The 20703-nt window shown below is 44.6% G+C and overlaps 2 protein-coding genes across 2 annotated transcripts in view; one reads left to right on the top strand and one right to left on the bottom strand.

Annotated features, from left to right (window-relative positions):
* Nucleotides 1-20703, top strand: part of T265_14673 (hypothetical protein) — a gene marked incomplete at both ends in the record, with an annotated part of 40029 nt that overhangs the window by 16580 nt on the left and 2746 nt on the right. The window contains 6 exons of the mRNA XM_009174700.1: nucleotides 8657-8955; nucleotides 15979-16047; nucleotides 16821-17208; nucleotides 17332-17441; nucleotides 18621-18744; nucleotides 19668-19930. Of these exons, the coding sequence (XP_009172964.1) occupies nucleotides 8657-8955; nucleotides 15979-16047; nucleotides 16821-17208; nucleotides 17332-17441; nucleotides 18621-18744; nucleotides 19668-19930 (1253 nt within the window). The remainder of the gene's footprint in view (nucleotides 1-8656; nucleotides 8956-15978; nucleotides 16048-16820; nucleotides 17209-17331; nucleotides 17442-18620; nucleotides 18745-19667; nucleotides 19931-20703) is intronic.
* Nucleotides 3747-6545, bottom strand: T265_08794 (hypothetical protein; the record flags this gene model as incomplete). The annotated part of the gene is made up of 1 exon (XM_009174694.1): nucleotides 3747-6545. One exon carries the CDS (start codon nucleotides 6543-6545, stop codon nucleotides 3747-3749), a length of 2799 nt encoding a protein of 932 aa, XP_009172958.1.

The raw sequence follows: 20703 nt of genomic DNA, 5'->3' as shown, positions 1-20703 counted from the left end.
GAAAAGTCGAGAAGCACTGTACAGCTGTCTCATCCTTATTCGCAATCACCGACAGTGCGCATCTCTCGAAACTCCAAGGGTGTCCAGCCTGCGACACCCCGGCTATTGACCGTACACTTAACCGTTGGTCCACGAGCCGCTAACCAGCAGCGCGATGGGCTCTTACCTAGAGAGGTGACTTTTTACTATCATCACTATACAGTCATCTACCGATATGTTCGCAAGCTTTTCCGGCTTCATGCAAGCCCCCATCTTACAAATCGCATCATACTTTTCGAGAAATATACTCATTTGCAAATCAATTTGGTTTTCACGAGAGACTCAATCGAATCTCTCGTTTATGATGTCATGAGGCGGCCTGTGTGCAGCACATTCAGCTGGAGGACATCATAAACGAGAGATTCGACTGAGTCTTCCGTGAAAACTAAATTGGTTTGCAAATGAGTGTATTTCTCGAAAACAGTGCAATTTGGGTTCAAGTAGATCATAAGGCTGACGGAAACTCGGGGACTGCGCCTACCTGCTGAGCCCCAAGAAGGGCGAAACCGGTCGTGGGCTGTCGAAGAGTTTTCAGCAACCTTGTGAGTGGTTTCCTTTATGCAAATATCCTGTTCCATTTTGAGTGAATCAAAAGACTGCAGTTCTGAGATTGAGGATGGATTTTATCAACATGTGCTTCGGTGATATGAATACCCAAGTTGGACGACCAAGGCCGGGAGAAGCACATTTAGGTGATGGATGCTCAGCGTATGGATCATCGTTTGTTCCTGGCCAGTACAAACTTCTAACACAGATGGTCACATCGAGTTACCTGGAGGCCACCTACCACAAGACAATCGTGAACCCAATTGGACCGTGCGTCTATCAGCAACAGATGGGAAGCCTCAGTTAAGCACTATCGTTCCTTCTGGGGTACGCAACTTGACTCTGATCACGCTATCGTGTGGGTGTGGTTATCGCCCCACTTTTCGTCAGCATTAGACGTGCCAAAACAGAGCAGTTCGGTTCATCAAGTTCGACAAGCTTCAGTTGCTCAAGAGTATCTAGCTGATCTGGCTTGAAAGCTACTGGAAACGCGTAGTCATATAAATGACGAAGATTCCTTGGAGATTGAATGGAGACAAGTTAAACAGGCAATGCTCCCAGCTTTCAGAACTGTTTGTCCAGGCCGTCTGACTCGACTGAATGAACACTGGAAAAAGATCAGCCGATCTTATTGCTACCAGAAAAGCCAAGCGGCTGTGATGGTGCACGCAAATCCTTCAAACATCTGATAATCAGGAGCTTGAAGAATGACAAGACCCTGCTGGATGACGGAAGCTCAGGAGCTGGGATAGGCTTTCACCGCAGAAAACGGCCGTGCCCTATTTCATCTGATTCAATCAACCAGACAAAAGAGGGCATTTGTCAGTGAAGCAATATGCGAGAAAGGCGGAACAGCAGTTCACTTCCTCAGTCGTTGTCTTGAGCGGTGATCCGAGTACTTCAAGGGATAATTCACCTGGTTTTCTTTTATCCCAACCTTTGGAAGATTCCAGTGAACTTGAGTGAAATATCGACACTAGGCCACCATCAACAACGGAAGTCCAGTGTGACACCTGGTGCGGATGGTCTGCACTCTACGTTCTTCAAAGAAAGTGGCGAGGTCCTGGTGAACAGTTTGACAATCGTGCTGCAGAAGATTTGGAACGAAAACAGAATACCAGCCGAATGGAGCTCCTCGACCGTTACCCCAGTTTTCAAAAAGGGAGCAAGAACGTCATGTAAAAACTGTCGTAGTATCAGCCTGGCATCTAAGGTGCTCTTGCATTATTTTGCGTAGATTGATCGAATATCGGGATAGAGGTCCGTGAGAATCAAGTGGGGTTTCGCCCTGGCCGAGGATGTACTGACCATATCTTTATCTTAAGACAAATTTTTGAACAGCGCCACTTTTTCAACCGTCCGACGTCGGTTCTTTTTCTTCATCTGAAATCGGCTTTTGGCTCTGTCGATCGTGAGAAACTTTAGCGGTATCAAATGTGCCGTTATGAGGGCGCTGTATGCGAACTTTTGTGGGCGCGTACAAGTATACGGCAAGACTTCGCCTTTCACTGGCCTAAAACGAGTCTACCCCGTCTCACCTTTCCTCTTCAACTTTGTTATTGATGTGCTGCTTGAAATTTTCCTGTCTGTCTCTGGGAGTCAAAATGCTCCCGGAATGTTCGCTTACAGGAGTGTGCGGACGATATTGCTCTCCTTGATTCAACTACTTCAAAAGTGCAAACCACTTTAAGTAACCTCAATAACTCTACCGCATGGTTCGGCGTGCGCCCCACACCTGAAACGTTCAAAGTGCTGCTACAAGACTTGGTTGGATCATACCCAGACCCCATGCTTGCAGGCGAACCAGTCGGTGTGGTAGATAAATTTGTTTACCTGGGCAGTTGTATAATTCCCGATGGACTGGCTGGGGATGAGATCACTTCTCAAACTGGGAAGACCAGTGCAGCTTTTGCCAACCTCCGACACCTATGGTGCCGGCGTGACGTAACTTCGTCTCTCACGGGCAGAGTTTACACTGCGATGGTGTGATCCATATTGCTTTATGTATCAGAGATGTGGCCCGTGCGCGCAGAGAACATACGGAATGTATCAGTGTTTTATCATCGGTGTCTGCGAAGCATTTATCGGGTCTGGTGGGAACATCAGATTGGTAATTCTGAGGCGCGCCAAATGGTCCTAGGAAGAAGGAACTCTCCCGCGATAGATGAATTACTCACACCTCATAGGTTACGCTGGCTTGCCTGGAAACGAAGTATGGGAATACTAACCAGCAAACTTAGTCGGACAGCGTCCCTGGATGGGGACCTTGGGACTCAACTTACCAATGGTTAGTGACACTGGCGGAAACGGCTCAAACGCGCAGTCAGTGGCGCTCGCGCATCAAAACTATCCCTTCGATACGTAGCTGCCCAGTTCCCGACCTAACCAAACATTCCATTGCCTCTAAGGCTTGGCTGTATGTCCCACACTCTCCCCATTCCTCGTGATCGAAACCGTAGCAGATTAAACCAATGTGCCAATGACACACGGTTTATAGCTGATAAGTTGACTGATTGATTGATCGAGGTTTCTTATGCTTATCGCTCAAAAATAGCAATGGTGTTTCTGTGGCTGCCTACTATACTGAATCCTCTTTGAGGATACCAAATAGAATCGTTGACCAATGTGGACGCACTTCCGGTATACCATGGTAGTACGCAGTTGATGACAGGTGGGGAAGAAAGTTGAAAGTGTTAACATGTTAGCATCAGACCAAACTAGGTGGATGTAACGAATGAAGAGTTTAGTATTTTGCGGTAAGACGATATGTCGAAATATTGGCACCTCGGGTGTATTTATGAGTAGTTGCCAAGCTCACCGAACCGGTGAACGATCACCTGATCAACAACCATTTTTGCGATAAGTTAGGGCTAGATTGACCTTAGCAACTCGATTTTCGCGAGTTACTCTCTCACTATTCTTTCCGTTAATGTTGTTCGAAGGGTGAGAAGCAGGTGGCACTGAAGCAGGTTTATAGTTATGATAACATGAATTTCATGTTCAAACCTGTTACTTGCCTATTGGCTATGGTTCGTATGGCCTTGGCTTCAGTAAAATTACTGTTTGATGTTTCCATTAATCCTCGTACTTGGATTACGCGCAATGTCATCGGATTCATCGTTATATGTGGTGATTGTTGTGGTTGTAAATGCTACCGGAAGTTAAACTCCACTTCTTGAGCAACCGTTCATTTCGTTTTGTGGTTGAATGTAGATGTTCCTCGATTGTTCCGCGTGTTCTTCTTCAAGAGTTATTTCGTCCTCCTTGTTTGAATCGAATTCCGGATGCAGGGATACGCCTTGAGGGTGGAAAAGTTCCTGCAACTTATGGCCCAGCTCAGCTGAGTTTACAGCTGTGCCGTCATCCTCTGAAAACTGTCGAGGTACCAGTATAGGCCAGTCATGTATTATCTTGCATTTGGCAGCCACATTTCTCCATTGTATGGTATTCGTTTGTTCTTCCCTGACTCCACATTTCCTCTTCAGATACGGTAGTATGAGGTCCCATCCTTTGATCACAACACACCTGTGACCCCACACGGGATATGGAAGTGAACCTGATTTTGTCCAGCCGGAGGCGCCGTTTTCCGCTGCATGAAAGGTGTAACCCAGCCATAGTGGACCTTGTGATAACGTAGGATCGTTTGCAGTTGTATTGTAGCTTAGCCTGGGTCCAACTCGTGGAATCCATGGCTTCCAGCGTTCCACTTCTGCCGTACAAAAAGTTTCACCACCACCACCGAGGCACACAAGCTCTCCTTCGAAGTAGCATGCCGCAAAATCGGCTCTTTCCGTTGCAGGTGGCATCAGTTCCCACATCTCAGTTTGTGGATTGTATCGCTCCACGGTACTACTGTAACCTGCACTAGCGGCGATACGTATCGCCCCACGGACACCACTCTCACCTCCACCACCGAGAACGAACAGAACACCGTTGACAGCTACCGCCTGTGCATAGTATCTGGCTTGTGCCATTGGTTGAATGAATGTCCACTGATTTGTGTCCGGACAGAATGCCTCGCAGCTGTTAGTGAGTGCTTCCATTCGGCTTTCGGTGTACCCTCCACAGACGTAGATGATGCGCTTTAAACAGTCGGCTGCTGGAGCTCCTCTGGCCATCAGCATATTTGGTGCTACCGACCATCCTCGATGCTCGCGGCGGCTAGTTTCGTTGAGATCGAAGTACTCAACAGTACTGAGCACGGACCTGTTGTTATCGCCACCCAACGCGTAGATGCGCTCTTCACACCAGTTTACTAAAACTAGATCTCTTCTGCTCTCGTGTAGCGATGGACACGGTTTCCAACCCGAACCAGAAGTATGGATGTCTGAACGATGAAACATTAACTGTGAATGTTCCGCTTCAAAGTCATAGCAGATTACTGCAGAGGTTGTTCTTTTGTCTGACTGTTCACCACCAGCTATATAGATATATCGGTTTTGTACCACAACGATTCCAAAACTCATCAAAGCGTGCGGTAATAAAATTCGGTCGCTCACGCCAGACTCACACGCTATCCATGAATCTTTTCTTGCATCGTATACGTACACGTCTTGGCACGGTTCACCTGCTTTCCATCCACCAAACGTGAAAATTGCTTCATGGGGTAGTCGGGGCTCGACCTCTTTGGATTGGACATAGCATTCTGCGTCCGACAGACGCTTTCTGAACTTTTCGGTGGAGTTGTTTGTCACCGATTCTTCGATATCTTCCAATGGTCGCAGATTTCTAGCAGAACGTACCAGACGCCGCCTGACTTTTCGAAGTTGAGCCCAACATTCGAAATTGGAATAGTTTGTAAATTTTCTGCTTCTACGTTTCATAACTATTCCTGAATAGATTTTACTTGCACTCTTCGAATGGCCCACCGCCTTCGTCGACATCCGTTTCTCCAAATTCGATAGGTCGTGCAGAATCTCAACGTCGCGTAATTTGAGTTTATCCGCACGCACACAACTCGCTATCAGTTTCGAGACAAAAACTTCACCCGAACGTATCTGTTCCGCTTGCTCCGGTGCCTCAACCCAACATTGAATGGCATGAACTACGTCACTTTCGTGTCTAACATTCAAACGATGTGAAGCTAGAAGTTGTGCCATTTCCTGAGCGCTTAGAGCTTCAAACGGAATGGCTTCTTCATCAATTGTTGTTATCCATCCGCCGATGTATTTCGTTAGTTCACCGAAACTGGTCAATATGTACCCTTCCACCAGGGTTGTAAACTCTCTGTCAATGGTAGTGAGCGTCCCACCATCTTCGTAGTCGCTAGATGTAGCCACTTTCCATAACAACCAACAGTTGCGTTGGTTGATAATTTGCCTTGCGTACTCGTGACAACGTTGTTTTAACTCCATCAGGCCATACAGAGCAGCTGTACGAAGGCCATACTGTAGCGTACAATAAGATCCACATTTCGTAAGGACCAATTCCTTAGTTTGAATGATTGTCTCGTTGTATTGTGGCGCTCCGGGATCCCATTCAGTATGTTCGCGAAACGGCTCTATCCGGCTGGTGTCGTTATCGCATGCTATATACTCTCGGTCTAGCCGTGTGATCCCACGAAGTTGGCAGTTGCCAATGTGGCACAAATGAACCGCAAAATACAACTCCAAAGTACGTTGTGGTTCGCAAAATACGGTCAAGTAGGATGAGTTCGTGCAATTCTCTATGCTGCCATGATGTGTGTTGCTTTCAGTTCCGCTTAATTGGGTTAACTCTCTAAAAGCTTCACTTTTCTTGGCCAACTTATAAGCATTGACTTGTATCGTCTGGTTTGTGTTGATTACCAGCAGCGTCCGGTTTAGCGCCCACTGCATCAGATATCCGTTGAGTAAATTCGATGGAAACGGTTTTGTATGACTGGCATGACATGTTGATATGGCACTGGTAGTGAGGCTATCTCCAGCCTCTGGACCTCGAGGAAACGATGATGTTTGCCCCACTACACCTCGGTTTATCATCGTCCTCGTAAGCCCAATGTGAGCATTGGATCAGCTGGTCTCGTGCCTGCGACCCTCACTATCTCGTGACTGTTCAAACATACAGGCCAATCAATACTGTCGCGCTTGTAAGCACTGTCCTTCTTTCTAGCTGTTCATAGTGGTAACCAGTGCTGGATAGGCGGAGGTATAAAGTTGTGAGCCAAGCAATAAATAATCGCTCCTATTTAGCTCTTCTGGAGCTCAATAAGCGCACAATGAGCAAGCTAATTGCCAAGTCGAATGGTCGAATCCCTCATTTAAAGAGGGCGTTAGATGCAATCCCCGTGCCACATTTATTCAGTCGTCACCATTCGGTTCCGCCTTTTGGTTAAAGGCAGAACTCCGTCCCTTTCTTCTCAGAATGTCGCCATTTACTTTTTAAATTGCTCTTCGAAATAAACCACTACCAATTCATTGGGGAGTGAATTTCTGAAACAGTTCTGAATTCAACAGATATCGGAGCAAACGGACAGAGAGAGGAGACAGCCCTGCGAGTTTCATTTCATCTCAGGTTTGCTGCCAGTGAATTCGTATACATCGGGCAGGCCTGTTGCTCCCAATCGACCCCTCTGGGCACTACACTCAACGCTATTATTGTCACCAGTTATTTTAACATATATGCGCTCCCTCTTGACTTCGGACCCTCATGTTTGGAATGCGTTTACCAAGGAACTACCGAGTACATCCGAACATTCTTTCGGTTAGGTGTGCGAACTGCATAAAATGCAACAGGTATAGTAGACGCTATTAGAGTCAGAGCCAGTTTAATGCAGAAATATCAAGCTCACAATAGAACAGGCTGGTTTTATTGGCAAAATTTTGTGCCGAATTTTCCGGCCAAGTTTTCTCATTTTTCCTGTTTTTTTTGCCCTAAGTTTCTCACTTGAGCCAAAAAATTGGGTAACTTCATATGTTCGCCTTGTTACGGTTCACGAAAGGGAACGAATCGGGATTGGAGCCAGCTAGTCCAATAAATGAATGGCGTGTTACGATGAACATGATTCTCTGAGGTAGGCGATGCATGTGAACGTGATGTTTTCCAAAAAACAGATCGACATCAGAATTGCCAGCAATAAATCAAGTTTACATATGCATCTGGCATCTGTTTTCTATTCTTGTAAAAACTACTCCCAACACATCACAGTGCTGTCGAAATGACGTTGGCTCACTCCTTTGGGTTCATGGTATTCTTCAACTGAGTGTGCTACATAAGGACTGTCTCCTGTTTCAGTTGGTAGGATATTCGAGATATCGCAGTATATCTTCATAAGAGTTCAAGTAGAACCTAAGGTTGACGGAAACTCGGTGACCCTGTCTACCTAATGAAACCCAAGAAGGGTGAAACCGGTCGTGGTCTGTCGAAGAGTTTTGATCAACATTGGGAGTAGGTACCTTGATGAAGATGTCGGATAATATTCGTCCGGGTCTCAATGCATATGCATTCAAAAACCATGTGAGCCTGAGTTGGTTCATTTCAGAGAGAGAGATGGCTCAATTGATTGTAGCGCGAATTTACTGACCGGAGGGTCCGTGGTTCGAACCCGACATCTGCCTCTCGACTTCCTCTGTCTAGGTTTGGGCAACCTGGCAGTTTCCCAGCCCTCGTGCTTCCTTCGGGTAGCATGACAGCTAGGCACCGGAAGGGTGTTACAGTTGAGCGATTTGGTTCATTTTAGGTCGTGAGTTCAAAGGGATCTGAAATATTTTCTCCAAGTAACTGAACTCCGTGATATCGTTGTGAGCATTGTACTAGGAAGGAGTGGTCCATTTTTTATCATGTGCACTCGATTTATCGGAGTATACTGACAGTTACACAAACGGGACGTCTGTGTTTCTTCAACGCTCTTCAGATTGCAGATTTATTTGTTGCCAATCACTGAAAACAGCATGTATTCTCCATATGATTGGCCATATGGAAGGTGACCGTTTTCCTTCCAACCACGAGTTTGCTAAATTTTGACTTGATTTTTCTCGCATCTGTTTTCGTTCCCGTGTTTGCTGTCGGTTAGCAACCGCGGTTAATTTTCCGTAACTCAAAGACTTGCCATATCTAATTTACAAATTTCTTTTTTCATCTTGTTTCCCTTCAGTTACTCGAAACTGCCCTAGTCAAATTGTACTTGAAACTAATCCGGGGTGGGAGGAAACCACAACTAACCGAGTTATTATTTTCAAATAATCGGCTCATCCCATCAGGTTTGGGTTGGGACTCCGAAAAGAGCGAAGCTGAACAGCGTGGGTTGGATTTGGTCAGCTTGATCTCCAGTCTGGTGCATATCGACGTGGATGATTTGACTGCCTACCTTGAGCAATCTTCAGAACACCATGCTCTTAGTTTGATCTACCAATGGCAAGGAAATGTGGCCGGAGCCTTGTCAATCTGGCAGAAGTACGTGTTCATCCTAGGTGTGACATTAGCATTCTTTTTTGGAAAGAAAATGGCAGGGTCGATTTCATAGCCAAATAATGCTGTATCAAACTCATTATCAAGTTTCTCACCCTTCTTTTTCCCAATGGGGCTTGTTTAGCTCTGAGCAAATAAACTGATTTTCCGTGAAACCACGAAGCTTTTCGGTTCTGAACAGCTGTGTTTAGTTTCCGCTTGCCCATCCGCCTATGATTTATTGAATTATTGAGCTTTATAGAATTCTAGCTGAGGGCAATCAGCATCACAGTGTACAGTTGTTTCACCGCACCTAGAGTTCATCGGTACCTCATGTCTTCTGCTTCTAAACATGCAGCAAGGAATTCTCCATGACGACTAATCCAAACACTCAAACCCTTGAGTTACCGTTACAAGGCGGCCAGTGTACAGGAAGTACTTGCATCTTATTGGGTGTTTATTGTTGTTTGTGGTAACTATAGCTTTTGTACATTATTTCTGAACAATTATTGTCTACCTTGAACCAGAATAAATTCGGTGTTGAGCTGATTTTAGCCCACAAGCCAGAATGTGTGTCCTTTTGGATCGTCCGCATTGACCTAACAATTTCGCCGTATTGAATCAGGTGGCATGCACCTATGACCTTAGTTTAATGGGTGAAAGAGGTCTTCCTCTCGATCGGCCCGTTTATAACTATCCATTCAGGCCCTATTACCTAGTGGTTCTTGTAAACGCACCGTTACAGCCGTCCATCGAAGTCAAAACAGCAGTGATGTAGGGATAGATTTACCTTAGAAGATCTATGTATAAACTAAACCCTACTGCCACGATTCCACTACCGTTACGGTGAAATTCACTGAACCATGCGATGTATATGGTAGGGGGAACCGGATTCAGTGGAAGTCAGTGGAAGTGAGAAGTTGATGGAATAACGAGCGACACAGTAAAAAAATTCACAAATATTGAGAGCGATGGGGTGCGCGACTGCACGAGGAATGAACTGTCGAACAACGCCCTGATAGCGTCACCTCGATTTGCGATGGGATTCTTTTAGCGAGCTAAGCTGGGCGGTCAACTCGACCACCTATCACTATTATTATTATTACTATTATTATTATATTATTATTTCATTATATTATTCGATAGAGATTTCATCCTTTCGGCTTGGCCAACCGATGCCGAAAAGCCAAGAAACACCCCACACCTGTTTCTTCCTTGTTGGGAATCGTCAGCAGTGCGCATACTATTATATTTTCATTATATTATTCGATAGAGATTTCATCCTTTCGGCTTGGCCAACCGATGCCGAAAAGCCAAGAAACACCCCACACCACACCTTTCCTTGTTGGGAATCGTCAGCAGTGCGCATCTCACGAAGCTCAAAAATTATCGTTATTTACTATAATGATTGTCACTACCACCGTAGTCGTCTTCACGGCCATCATCCCCATCATCTTCATCGCACCAATAAACTAAGCATCATTTCTGACGCCCTCTCTATTAAAAGCCAAAAACACAAAACAGTTTCTGATCAGTGCGACCGCCATTCGAAAATCTCACAGAGCGAGATATTGGAATGGCATTTCTCGGTCATTTCAGTTTATTTAGGCAAGTCTGTGCAGTAGAACAGGAAAAAGGTGGGAGCTCGACCGCCAAAAGTGCCTCCACCTCTAATACTTTTTTCAGCTACCCTGGAGAATCTGCCGACATGAATGCTATTAACGCCGGTTATAACAACCATCCACACCCTTCGGTCCTGAAAAGTGACCACCTCATGGGCCTAATGCACGAAACCAGATGCAACCGACAGCACCAAGACTTGTTACCCGACACGTAAATATCATTGCTCACCTAATGGGCTGCGTAAGAACTGGTGCTGAAATATGAGGCTATTCGGTTGAAGAGTATCATGGACCTGAGTCATTTGGGTCACTGGGTGACACTGTTTTTATTTGAAAACGAGTAATTCTTTCTAAATATATCCAGTTTGTTGTTCGAGCGTAGGTTGACGGGGAAACCAGACCTATCTCATGAAACCCACAGATCAAACGGTAGTTGGCTGTCGAAAAGTTTTCATCAACGCCATGAGTACTATCACATCAGAAGAACAAACTAAATCATTTTTCCCTATAATGCTGCGCACTAGAAGTTGATTTTTATCGGTCCCGTAAGTGGTCACTGGTCCTGTGCATACCAGTACACTGTTTACTGGTATTTCGCCAGTATCGTAGACGTATAGGTTCATGCATTTATTACCTTAAACGCCTGTGTAACTCCCGAACGTGCCAATGGTGACCAATAAAGACGCCGCTACAACAGCGAATTCGAATGCAGGTATGGAAGGTGTACTGTTAAGCTTGATACACTGGACACAATTCAGCCACGCTACGACCGTTTCTCAGGAGTTTAAACGACAAATCCTTCTTTTCAGGTCCGGCCTTCTGATCTATGGGGTAATGTTTTGGTATTCCGGCAATATGGTACATCCGTCCAACTTATTGCAAAGGTTGAAGGTGTGCTCATTTCAAAGTCATCCACACTTTTCAATTGCATCGCACGTGCGACCTATGCATATGGATGAGTTTACCTTTACAGCCCTGTGGTGCACTAGTTCTTTTATCATCCCAAATTGATCTCACAAGAATTGGTGTGTGCATTAGCTGTTTTGGGGTGTTCTTTGTTTGATCCTTGTGAGCCTCCTGAAGGATTTGATGAGCACGAGGCCGCGAGAATTCAACTTGAAAATGCTAATTGCAACGATGGGACGGTGAGAATTGTCGACCCAATAACCACGTGATCGATCTTGCTGCATCTGTCTGGAAAAGTGTGTAGTCTATTGATTTTCATGACCACTCACATCCTACCAGATATTCTTTTGGGTTTTGTGGTTATGTAAGTAAAAATCATATTTTGAAACGATGACCCTCTTGAACACAGAATTATTTCCCCCAAGCACTCATGTGTTACGCAGTATAATAACGGTAATGCCTCAGCTCAGTTTTCTATCCGATTCTCACAAACTGCCGTTTTCCACAGAAGGACCACTAAGGATAAACAAATACCCATATGCAGGTCAGAGGCCCACGTACAGCGCGTCGTCCAACAGTAACATTCTGGAGATTCGGACGCCTTCTGGATGCCTGGATGCTGGACAGGCTAACGGCCTTAGCTTTCGATCAATCGCGTGCGAGTTAGGCCTAGCAAGACCTTATTGCGAGTGCTGATGTGTTTTTGGCGTTGGATTCCGCCGAACACTCGTTTCGTTAATAATGACCTGTCTGGCGTGTTCTGGTGTGATTTGTGTGGGGGACTGGTTGTTGCAGTCTAGTGTGAAACAAGCTCCCTTCAAATACTCATTACCTCAATGTTTCTATTCTATCTCTATTAATGACCGTTGCTGTAAGCCTGGGAGGAAACCACAACTAACCGAGTTATTATTTTCAAATAATCGGCTCATCCCATCAGGTTTGGGTTGGGACTCCGAAAAGAGCGAAGCTGAACAGCGTGGGTTGGATTTGGTCAGCTTGATCTCCAGTCTGGTGCATATCGACGTGGATGATTTGACTGCCTACCTTGAGCAATCTTCAGAACACCATGCTCTTAGTTTGATCTACCAATGGCAAGGAAATGTGGCCGGAGCCTTGTCAATCTGGCAGAAGTACGTGTTCATCCTAGGTGTGACATTAGCATTCTTTTTTGGAAAGAAAATGGCAGGGTCGATTTCATAGCCAAATAATGCTGTATCAAACTCATTATCAAGTTTCTCACCCTTCTTTTTCCCAATGGGGCTTGTTTAGCTCTGAGCAAATAAACTGATTTTCCGTGAAACCACGAAGCTTTTCGGTTCTGAACAGCTGTGTTTAGTTTCCGCTTGCCCATCCGCCTATGATTTATTGAATTATTGAGCTTTATAGAATTCTAGCTGAGGGCAATCAGCATCACAGTGTACAGTTGTTTCACCGCACCTAGAGTTCATCGGTACCTCATGTCTTCTGCTTCTAAACATGCAGCAAGGAATTCTCCATGACGACTAATCCAAACACTCAAACCCTTGAGTTACCGTTACAAGGCGGCCAGTGTACAGGAAGTACTTGCATCTTATTGGGTGTTTATTGTTGTTTGTGGTAACTATAGCTTTTGTACATTATTTCTGAACAATTATTGTCTACCTTGAACCAGAATAAATTCGGTGTTGAGCTGATTTTAGCCCACAAGCCAGAATGTGTGTCCTTTTGGATCGTCCGCATTGACCTAACAATTTCGCCGTATTGAATCAGGTGGCATGCACCTATGACCTTAGTTTAATGGGTGAAAGTGGTCTTCCTCTCGATCGGCCCGTTTATAACTATCCATTCAGGCCCTATTACCTAATGATTCTTGTAAACGCACCGTTACAGCCGTCCATCGAAGTCAAAACAGCAGTGATGTAGGGATAGATTTACCTTAGAAGATCTATGTATAAACTAAACCCTACTGCCACGATTCCACTACCGTTACGGTGAAATTCACTGAACCATGCGATGTATATGGTAGGGGGAACCGGATTCAGTGGAAGTCAGTGGAAGTGAGGATTTGATGGAATAACGAGCGACACAGTAAAAAAATTCACAAATATTGAGAGCGATGGGGTGCGCGACTGCACGAGGAATGAACTGTCGAACAACGCCCTGATAGCGTCACCTCGATTTGCGATGGGATTCTTTTAGCGAGCTAAGCTGGGCGGTCAACTCGACCACCTATCACTATTATTATTATTACTATTACTATTATATTATTATTTCATTATATTATTCGATAGAGATTTCATCCTTTCGGCTTGGCCAACCGATGCCGAAAAGCCAAGAAACACCCCACACCTGTTTCTTCCTTGTTGGGAATCGTCAGCAGTGCGCATCTCACGAAGCTCAAAAATTATCGTTATTTACTATAATGATTGTCACTACCACCGTAGTCGTCTTCACGGCCATCATCCCCATCATCTTCATCGCACCAATAAACTAAGCATCATTTCTGACGCCCTCTCTATTAAAAGCCAAAAACACAAAACAGTTTCTGATCAGTGCGACCGCCATTCGAAAATCTCACAGAGCGAGATATTGGAATGGCATTTCTCGGTCATTTCAGTTTATTTAGGCAAGTCTGTGCAGTAGAACAGGAAAAAGGTGGGAGCTCGACCGCCAAAAGTGCCTCCACCTCTAATACTTTTTTTCAGCTACCCTGGAGAATCTGCCGACATGAATGCTATTAACGCCGGTTATAACAACCATCCACACCCTTCGGTCCTGAAAAGTGACCACCTCATGGGCCTAATGCACGAAACCAGATGCAACCGACAGCACCAAGACTTGTTACCCGACACGTAAATATCATTGCTCACCTAATGGGCTGCGTAAGAACTGGTGCTGAAATATGAGGCTATTCGGTTGAAGAGTATCATGGACCTGAGTCATTTGGGTCACTGGGTGACACTGTTTTTATTTGAAAACGAGTAATTCTTTCTAAATATATCCAGTTTGTTGTTCGAGCGTAGGTTGACGGGGAAACCAGACCTATCTCATGAAACCCACAGATCAAACGGTAGTTGGCTGTCGAAAAGTTTTCATCAACGCCATGAGTACTATCACATCAGAAGAACAAACTAAATCATTTTTACCTATAATGCTGCGCACTAGAAGTTGATTTTTATCGGTCCCGTAAGTGGTCACTGGTCCTGTGCATACCAGTACACTGTTTACTGGTATTTCGCCAGTATCGTAGACGTATAGGTTCATGCATTTATTACCTTAAACGCCTGTGTAACTCCCGAACGTGCCAATGGTGACCAATAAAGACGCCGCTACAACAGCGAATTCGAATGCAGGTATGGAAGGTGTACTGTTAAGCTTGATACACTGGACACAATTCAGCCACGCTACGACCGTTTCTCAGGAGTTTAAACGACAAATCCTTCTTTTCAGGTCCGGCCTTCTGATCTATGGGGTAATGTTTTGGTATTCCGGCAATATGGTACATCCGTCCAACTTATTGCAAAGGTTGAAGGTGTGCTCATTTCAAAGTCATCCACACTTTTCAATTGCATCGCACGTGCGACCTATGCATATGGATGAGTTTACCTTTACAGTCCTCTGGTGCACTAGTTCTTTTATCATCCCAAATTGATCTCACAAGAATTGGTGTGTGCATTAGCTGTTTTGGGGTGTTCTTTGTTTGATCCTTGTGAGCCTCCTGAAGGATTTGATGAGCACGAGGCCGCGAGAATTCAACTTGAAAATGCTAATTGCAACGATGGGACGGTGAGAATTGTCGACCCAATAACCACGTGATCGATCTTGCTGCACCTGTCTGGAAAGGTGTGTAGTCTATTGATTTTCATGACCACTCACATCCTACCAGATCTTCTTTTGTGTTTTGTGGTTATGTAAGTAAAAATCATATTTCGAAACGATGACCCTCTTGAACACAGAATTATTTCCCCCAAGCACTCATGTGTTACGCAGTATAATAACGGTAATGCCTCAGCTCAGTTTTCTATCCGATTCTCACAAACTGCCGTTTTCCACAGAAGGACCACTAAGGATAAACAAATACCCATATGCAGGTCAGAGGCCCACGTACAGCGCGTCGTCCAACAGTAACATTCTGGAGATTCGGATGCCTTCTGGATGCCTGGATGCTGGACAGGCTAACGGCCTTAGCTTTCGATCAATCGCGTGCGAGTTAGGCCTAGCAAGACCTTATTGCGAGTGCTGATGTGTTTTTGGCGTTGGATTCCGCCGAACACTCGTTTCGTTAATAATGACCTGTCTGGCGTGTTCTGGTGTGATTTGTGTGGGGGACTGGTTGTTGCAGTCTAGTGTGAAACAAGCTCCCTTCAAATACTCATTACCTCAATGTTTCTATTCTATCTCTATTAATGACCGTTGCTGTAAGCCATTTATGGGCATGCTTCCTCCGACATCATGAATTGCTAGGTCTATTATTTAAATTGACTGTTTCTACATATGTGGTGTTTTACTTCATCTTGAATAGATTGGCTTACGGAGAACTTGTGGATGTAAACTTTCCTGGCGTGGATTTCTACATCGCCGTTTTATCCTGGTACGTTACACAATTTCTTTCCGTTGCGAAAATGTTACGTGATTCTTTTCAACAAGTTCTTCAATGTGATATCGTAAAGCCAGTGACCAATCGTATAGTACAGTCATGTTCATGTTGGCTCAAAAAGAAGGAGCCGGTTTTGGTGGATGGTCGCGCGGCAAACTTTAAGGTTGAAAATACGGACTCATGGTTCACCTGAAACGCACCTGTGTCCACACAAGGTAGCCACCCCATCTATGTGTCCACATTTATCGTCTTTCAGTCCACTGCCCTCGAACCGCTAGCCGAAGGTGTCCAACGCGTTTAGCTCTCCATGTGATTAGCTAATCCAACTCCCAATTTTTTGTTGGATCGCTTTCGTGTATTTACCACAAGGATCCGACAGCTCGTTGTACGTGCATCTTGGCTTGGTGGTCATGATTAACCACAACGTGGAATCCACGCGGAGGCGACGGTTTGAGCTAGATCCAACCAAAACTCGTTGCTGCGTTAGCATCGTTGACCTACACTCCAAAGTTTCCATTCCTAAGAGCGTGAGACCTCAAATGGCTCGAAGGCAGTAAAATCCGGAGCAGACTCGTACAAGTCTACCTCTTCTATTTTCTCGGAAATTCCATTGTTTCAGCATATTCCTCTGGTTGACATCCAACTGCCTTTGTTTTTGACTTTACATCAACTATGCCCTCATGTTTTTTTTTCTCTAGCTGTTCATTTTGGGCCTGTGTGCGCTTCCCCCAGACACTATTATCGTAACGCTTTCAAATTTACCATAGGTTGGCTTCGCCTAACGCTGAACCAATCAAACTGTGGTCAGTCACCGAAAATGAGCAACAGGATACTGCCTCGTCGCCACACATATCTGAACCATCTGTTTATACGGAACTGATATGGCAGCATCTGTGTCAAAGTCTGGAGCCCGAACGTCCAAAGGAAATCGCGGAGAAGCTTTTATTTGCCCTGCCCTACTTACCCAGCGATGACTATAGCTCGCAATGGGATGATATTTTACTCGACGAATCTTGTTCCCAAGCAACGACGGATGTTTCGCTCGCACCTTCCCAGTGCCTGACTCCCACGCACATTCTTCGCAGACTCATTCCACAGTATGTGGACCTTGGTATCAAATATTTGCATCACCTCATCTATGTGCATCTTGATATGGTATGTTCACCCATCTTTCTGTACTTTTGTTTTTCTTTTTTCTCCGTTCCATCCCCCGGCTGTATTCACAACCTAGGAGTGTGTGTTTTCTATCGTCCATTTTCTCGTTGTTCATCCTTTCAGACACCTCGATATCACACATTACTGGCACAAATTTACCTGGATGTACTTACAGGGAGACTCCGTGATGAGCCATCGGCCGTCAACTCAAAAGCACGGTTCATTCAGTTGAGGTTGGTCAGTTGTAACATTTACCCACTTGCTCACTCTCTTACTGAATCTGGTGCCAGAAAATCTTGGACTTGTTTAGGATGGGCTTGCAGCCCTGCTTGAATGTTACAATAACGATGGTTTATTGCACAACTCGCCAGTATATTCCTTATCACTTCAGCTGTCAAACCATCTGGCGACTGGTCTTCGGTATCTGTTTCCTTTAATTCTATTAAGTGATTAGAGAGGCCCCGAGAGACTGTTCATCTGAACCTTCAACTATCAGCTAGATACGACAGTGTATATCTCCAATTCGAATGCACAAGCCTTGGGCTTACTTTTTAGATGCGTTACATTTGTTTGCGGTGTCTGTTGCTGTCTTGGCGTAATACTCCATCGGACGACCTTCCTATACAAGATCACTAACGCGGATACATATGTCGTTTGCTAAGACGAAACTTTTGCTTATTTCAGAGTTACGGTTCATGGAGTTTTTAAAAACACCTTCAAATCTTCCATTTTCTTTCTTTTTGGCTTGTCCTTCGGGTCCAAATACCCCTCATAGGCGGTTGGCCACTTACTCAAATTAAGGTGTATGGGGACCTTACACGACTGTTGCTTTTATTTTTGAATACCATATATGCAGTCTATTGTGGCAAAGACTTTTTATACATTTAGATACATATGTCGTTTGCTGCTAAATTCGCAAACATCAAAGTTCAAACCGCAACTTGTTCAGTTCTAGCAAGTGTAATGCAGGTAGGTACTTTTTTCGCCACTTTAGCTCATTTAGTTGTCGCAGGTGTTTCCCCTTCTGCTGCCAATATTGGACGTGCTTTTTGGACCAGTTAATCTACTATGTCCTCCAGAAACCTGAGCCTTCGAATGAAATCTCATTGTCTGAGGTCAACTGTGCCCGGGTGTCTGGGCGTTTCGAGGTGTAAGCACATAGTATGTGGTTACCTAAAGGCCCACGGCCGTCGGATCCCCCATCATAACAGGCGTAAACGCCTTAATTGCGTACTCACTCACTTATTGGCTGCTCGAATCCGGTCATGCCCTGTAAACTATCGGTTAGTTTACTGCTAATTACTCTATTGTGTCTTACTCAACTGTGTACATTGATAACCTCTTCACTGTATTGTGCTGGTCACTCATTCAACAACACATGATTGTTTTCAATTCGCTTGTTTCTATCTTAGGAGAGACTTCTGCCATCTTCTACGTCATTCAAACAACTATTCCGTTTCCAAACTGCTGGAAAGGGTGAGACAATGTGACGTGCCAAACGAATTCGCCTATGAGTTGGCTATCCTACTGGGAAAGGTAATGATCGTTTCCTTCCTAGCTCGTGACGCTCATTCCCTTTTTCGTCGTTATAAGTGATTTTTTGCTCTTCACAACTGTAACAACCCGGTTCCATTGACTTACCACAAAGTTGTATCCAGTTACTCAGGCGTTTTACAGGTGCTACCAGGAACGGGTGCTCAGCTTACTCCTTAGTGGGGCCCGACTTCATTCTAGTTATCAGAAGTTTACAAAACGACCTGTCGATTTCAGTTCTTCCTAATGTACTCTGGTTCCTGATAAAATTTCGTGCCACCATAGGCTACAACTCTCCTACAATGTCTCTACTGTTTTCAAACATTTGATCTCAAGCTGCACAACACTCCCTTTTTCTGTGCAAGAGTTTTAGTTTGAAAATCGTGGGCTGGTAAGATAATCACGTGGTGTTAGGTTGTGCCCTATGCATTGCTCGCGACTATACTAATATCAGACGTGGTAACACTCTTCTTCGTACTACACTTCTGCGCTTTCGGTACGTTTTCGGCTCCATCGGTACGTTTAGTTCACAGGTATCAAAAAGAACTGTGCAAATGTAAGACTACTCTGTCGGAAAATGCATTGAATTGGCTCTATTCTTATAAATTTCACAACCGACAGCCTTTGTCCTCACCGCCAAGTTATTGTGGCAATCTCTGGTGAAATATTTTATCCCCCACCTGTGGTTATTACCCTGTGTAGTTCTGCAAATTCTAAGGGTCTACACACTTTTGTTCTTACGGCCGTTGCGTTGAAAGTGGGCAGATTACTGAGAATAACAAACCGGCAAGGTGGTCGCGAAAAAAATCGTGGTTGAACATGTCATCATCTGATAGTTTTCAGTCTTTAAACTCCATGAGAGAAATAAGACACCTTCTACATCTCTGTCTACACTTATCTTGCACTTTCTTTATCATCCTATGCAGAACGATCAGCACCGTGATGCACTAGATATTTTGGTAACTCAGCTGTCGGATCTTCCAGCCGCTTTGTGTTATTGTCTTAGCTATATGAATGAAGATGAGACCTGTGTAACGGGAGGCAACAATGGGAAATGGGTGCCTCAATACACCTATACAAAGAAATGGAAGGTACTCCAATTGGCATCGAACGAACATCCACTGGACCACGATGTGGTGGAGCGTGCCCCCGAGGTGTTCACCATACTTGTGGAACTGTGCTTCAAAAGGTAACTGGTTTAACAGAATGATAGACCAGTTCTTCGTTTGGCATATTTTTTGGAAATATCTTTGGGGGATCACCATACTGAACTGTGCTTCAAAAGGTAACTGGTTTAACAGAATGATAGACGAGTTCTTCGTTTGGCATATTTTTTGGAAATATCTTTCTTTGGAACCAAGATTCAAAAGACCAAGTAACCGATCCAGTTCTCTTCGCTTCTGTCAGGTAGTACATCACTAAGAAGAAACGTTGGTGATCACAACTTCAATCTAATGACGTTATCTCATCACCTAACAGCACATATCTTGGTGACTTCTGACGAAGTGAGAGACTGTGACGTGAAAAAACACGAAATAAAACTACCGAAGTGATTGTTCCGCCTTCATGTCGTACAATGTTGATAGACTGTCGTCTTTCTTTCAAATTGCTCCCACGTCAGCCGTGTGACTGATAAAAGTAGTCCTTCACCAAATACACTCATTTGCTTATTAGCATGGTTTTCACGAGGGACTCAACTGGATCACTCGTGTATGCCAGTCTTCAACTGAATATGCTGCACAAAGGCCGCTTCATGTTTTAATTTGATATGCAAATGGGTGTACCTGTCGAAATCTGTCCAATTTGAATCAATTGGAAAAGGTTTGGAACCGATTGAGAAGTCATCGTTTCAGAAGAGCTTGATAAACAATCGGTAGTTTTTATTTGAGCAACGTTTCGCTTTTGACACAAAAGCTTCATCAGGCCAAGTGAGCAGGTCACCAAATTGGCCAGGTTATAAGG

This window comes from Opisthorchis viverrini (assembly GCF_000715545.1).
Source record: "Opisthorchis viverrini unplaced genomic scaffold opera_v5_241, whole genome shotgun sequence".
Lineage (NCBI taxonomy): Eukaryota > Metazoa > Platyhelminthes > Trematoda > Opisthorchiida > Opisthorchiidae > Opisthorchis > Opisthorchis viverrini.
This window is presented reverse-complemented; position numbering and strand designations above follow the sequence as displayed.